General features: G+C 46.5%; 1 protein-coding gene across 1 annotated transcript in view; it reads right to left on the reverse strand.

The window, feature by feature from the left end:
- Positions 1–129, reverse strand: part of ELP3 (elongator acetyltransferase complex subunit 3) — a 120,485-nt gene extending 120,356 nt beyond the window's left edge. The window contains exon 1 of the mRNA XM_010840293.1: positions 26–129. Within this exon, the coding sequence (XP_010838595.1) occupies positions 26–44 (19 nt within the window). The 5' untranslated portion in view covers positions 45–129. The remainder of the gene's footprint in view (positions 1–25) is intronic.
- Positions 130–3,942: the final 3,813 nt, after the last annotated feature.

The raw sequence follows: 3,942 nt of genomic DNA on the forward strand, positions 1-3,942 counted from the left end.
CACCCGTTCCCTCTCCCTGTCGCACCTTTGCGCTTCTGCCTCATCTCTCCGCTGTCGTAGCAGCCGCCACCCCAGAAAATGTAGATATCTACTCGGACCACGGGGGAAATTGACAGCCACCAAGCAACCCTGTCCTGTCGTAAAACGACGGAAACATACCGTAAAGCTGTCCCGAGAAGACCATGAGTGCAAGGGTCCGCCCCGCCTTCCCGCGGCGGCTCCCGGAGCCCCTGGAAGACGGAGCAGAGCTACTGAGGCCAGTCAGCCGGGGGTCAAAGGGCTGTAGGATGCTAGCATCCGAACGCCACCGCAGCTCTGGCATTAGAAACCTTGACCTGAGCAGTACAGCTACCGGACAGAGCTTATGGACAGAGGCTGCCCCAGGGAGCCAAAACAAGAGGGTGGATGTGGATGGTGTCTAAATAAGGTGGAGGAGCCTAGGATGCGTTAGGTCCGCGGGAATATGAGGGGAAAGAGAGTGATGACAAGCCCGCCAGTGTGGAGGAGACTAGATTTAGAGCCTGGAAGAGACCATGCAGCAGTCAAGTAACGCTGTGAGGTCCAGACTTGGCCGCCAGTTGATCACTCTGGTCTCAGGCAAATGGGAAGTATCAATAACCATCATGAAAGCTTCGGAAGTTTCTCCAGAAAGACGCACACACGGACAGCTTTGTAGAGTTTGGAGGCAGGACCTGGGATCATGGTTTTCTGAAACCCATCCATGATCTCCTTTATTCATAGACCAGAAATTAAGAACCCCTCTTACTGCGACAGGACTTCCCGGTGGAACATTGGTAAAAGAATCTGCCTACCAGTGCAGGAGATGTAGGAGACCCGGGTTGGATTCCTGGGTCAGGAGGATCCCCTAGAGGAAGAAATGGCTCCAGTATTCTTGCCTGGAAAATCCCATGGACAGAGGAGCCTAGCGGTCCAGTCCACAGGGAAAGAGGGGTTGCAAAGAATTGGAGGCGACCTGAGCATGCAGGCATGCACTTATTAGGACTTACCTGGTGGTCCAGTGACTAAGACTCCATACTCCCAATGCAGGGGGCTGAGGATGCCTAGTGCCTAGTTCCCAATGCCTAGTCTGGGAACTAGATCCCACATACTGCAACTAAGAGTTCATCCACTCCAGTTAAAGATCTCTCAGATAGCAACTAAAAGACCCTGCATGCTGTAGCTAAGATCTGGCACAGCCAAATAAATACATAAATTTAAAAAAGAAAGAACCCTCTTATTAACACATGAAGACATGAATATGTGCTGTTTCCAGTTCTCTTACTTTGCACTAGAATTGAGATAACTCCAAGTCTTTGGCCTCACCATAACACTGCAACTCTCCTGGTCAGTTTTTGTGATTGTCCATCAGGACAAATTCAGTAACATGTATCTGTCCTTATTGTCATCTTAGTACCAAGTGACATACGTTAGCTACCTAGAAAGTCTTCTAGGACCCTCCAAGAAAAACTCTTAGTTTTTCTTCTAATTTTTCTCAATCTTCCTGTATATCTTCTCAAAATATAGGTATTCCACAGGGGTCGCTTCTTAAAATTGTCTCCCCCAAAGTGATCCCCAGAGTACCAAAGCTTTAAATACCATCTGTTTGTTCCCATATTTGTAGTCCAGCCCCAGCTCCTCCCCTACTTGACACTGTGTCAGATCTGTGTGTGTAATGTGTATCAGAAATGTAACACATCTCCAAAGGAACTACACTTTTACTCCAACTCTGCCCTTTCCCCAATCTTCCTTATCTGAAGACACCATCCTCTACCTCATCACTTTTTAACCTCACACAAGAGAAAGAGAGAAGCTGGAGATTTTAAATTATAATTGAGAATGCTATATTTGAGCTAATATTTGATAATGCGGATATCTGGGGGAAAGAGGCTGTCAAATAGATGGAACACTTAGTGTAAAGGTCCGAGGGTGAGAAGATCCTTGATGTGTTCACAGAAAGCAAAGAGGTAGCTGGCATTTGAGCAGTGAGTGAGGGGAACTGTAATAGAGGTCAGAGAGGTGATGGGGTGAGGTGGGGTGGGGGACACTGCGGCTCATGAAAGACTTTGTAGGCCAGTGCATAGGCTTTGCCTTTTACTGTCAGTCATGTGGAGTACCACTGGAGAGCTTTTTAGCAGAAATATAATGTAATTTATAATTGAAATTACCTCTGGACTTCCCTGGTGGTCGAGTGGTTAAGAATCCTGACAATGCAGGGGACACAGTTTTGATCCCTGGTCCAGGAAGATTCAACATGCCATGGGGCAACTAAATCCATCTGCCACAACTACTGAGCCACGTGCTCTAGAGCCCATGCTCCGCAACAAGAGAAGCCACCGCAACGAGAAGCCTGCACACCGCAATTAGTAGCCCCTGCTCATCACAACTAGAGAAAACTTGTGTGCAGCAACAAGGACCCAGTGCAGCAAAAAATAGATGAATAAAAAAAAATTTTAAGTCTATTTGTTGAGAGTAGATTGTAGGGAGGAAGCACAGAGTGGGGAGATCAGTTAGGTGGTTATTATCACATCTATGCCAGGGATTCCCAAACTTTGATGCTCATGAGAATCACCTAGAGAGGGGTGAAAAATCCCAGTGCCCAGGTCACACCCTGTGCCAATTAAATCAACATATCAAGTGGGTGGCAGCCAGGCATTAGTATTTTATAAGATTCTTCCGTTCATTTCAGTCGCTCAGTCGTGTCCGACTCTTTGCAACCCCATGAATCGCAGCATGCGAGGCCTCCCTGTCCATCACCAACTCCTGAAGTTCACTCAAACTCATGTCCATCGAGTCGGTGATGCCATCCAGCCATCTCATCCTCTGTCATCCCCTTCTCCTCGTGCCTCAAATCCCTCCCAGCATCAGGGTCTTTTCCAATGAGTCAACTCTTCTCATGAGGTGGCCAAAGTATTGGAGTTTCAGCTTTAGCATCAGTTCTTCCAATGAACACCCAGGACTGATCTCCTTCAGAATGGACTGGTTGGATCTCCTTGCAGTCCAAGGGACTCTCAAGAGTCTTCTCCAACACCACAGTTCAAAAGCATCAATTCTTTGGCGCTCAGCCTTCTTCACAGTCCAACTGTCGCATCCATACATGACCACTGGAAAAACCATAGCCTTGACTAGATGGACCTTTGTTGGCAAAGTAATGTCTCTGCTTTTGAATATGCTATCTAGGTTGGTCATAACTTTCCTTCCAAGGAGTAAGCGTCTTTTAATTTCATGGCTGCAGTCACCATCTGCAGTGATTTCAGAGCCCCCCAAAATAAATTCTGACACTGTTTCCACTGTTTCCCCATCTATTTCCCATGAAGTGATGGGACCAGATGCCATGATCTTCGTTTTCTGAATGTTGAGCTTTAAGCCAACTTTTTCACTCTCCTCTTTCACTTTCATCAAGAGGCTCTTTAGTTCCTCTTCACTTTCTGCCATAAGTGTGGTGTCATCTGCATATCTGAGGTTATTGATATTTCTCCTGGCAGTCTTGCTTCCAGCTTGTGCTTCTTCCAGCCCAGCGTTTCTCATGACGTACTCTGCATATAAGGTAAATAAGCAGGGTGACAATATACAGCCTTGACGTACTCCTTTTCCTATTTGGAACCAGTCTGTTGTTCCATGTCCAGTTCTAACTGCTGCTTCCTGATGTGCATATAGGTTTCTCAAGAGGCAGGTCAGGTGGTCTGGGATTCCCATCTCTTTCAGAATTTTCCACAGTTTATTGTGATCCACGAAGTCAAAAGCTTTGGCATCGTCAGTAAAGCAGAAATAGATGTTTTTCTGGAACTCTCTTGCTTTTTCTATGATCTGGTGGATGTTGGCAATTTGATCTCTGGTTCCTCTGCCTTTTCTAAAACGAGCTTGAACATCAGGAATTTCACGGTTCACATATTGCTGAAGCCTGGCTTGGAGAATTTTGAGCATTACTTTACTAGCGTGTGAGAC

Source organism: Bison bison, unplaced genomic scaffold (genome assembly GCF_000754665.1).
Source record: "Bison bison bison isolate TAMUID 2011002044 unplaced genomic scaffold, Bison_UMD1.0 scf7180017864143, whole genome shotgun sequence".
In the NCBI taxonomy this organism is placed as follows: Eukaryota; Metazoa; Chordata; class Mammalia; order Artiodactyla; family Bovidae; genus Bison; species Bison bison.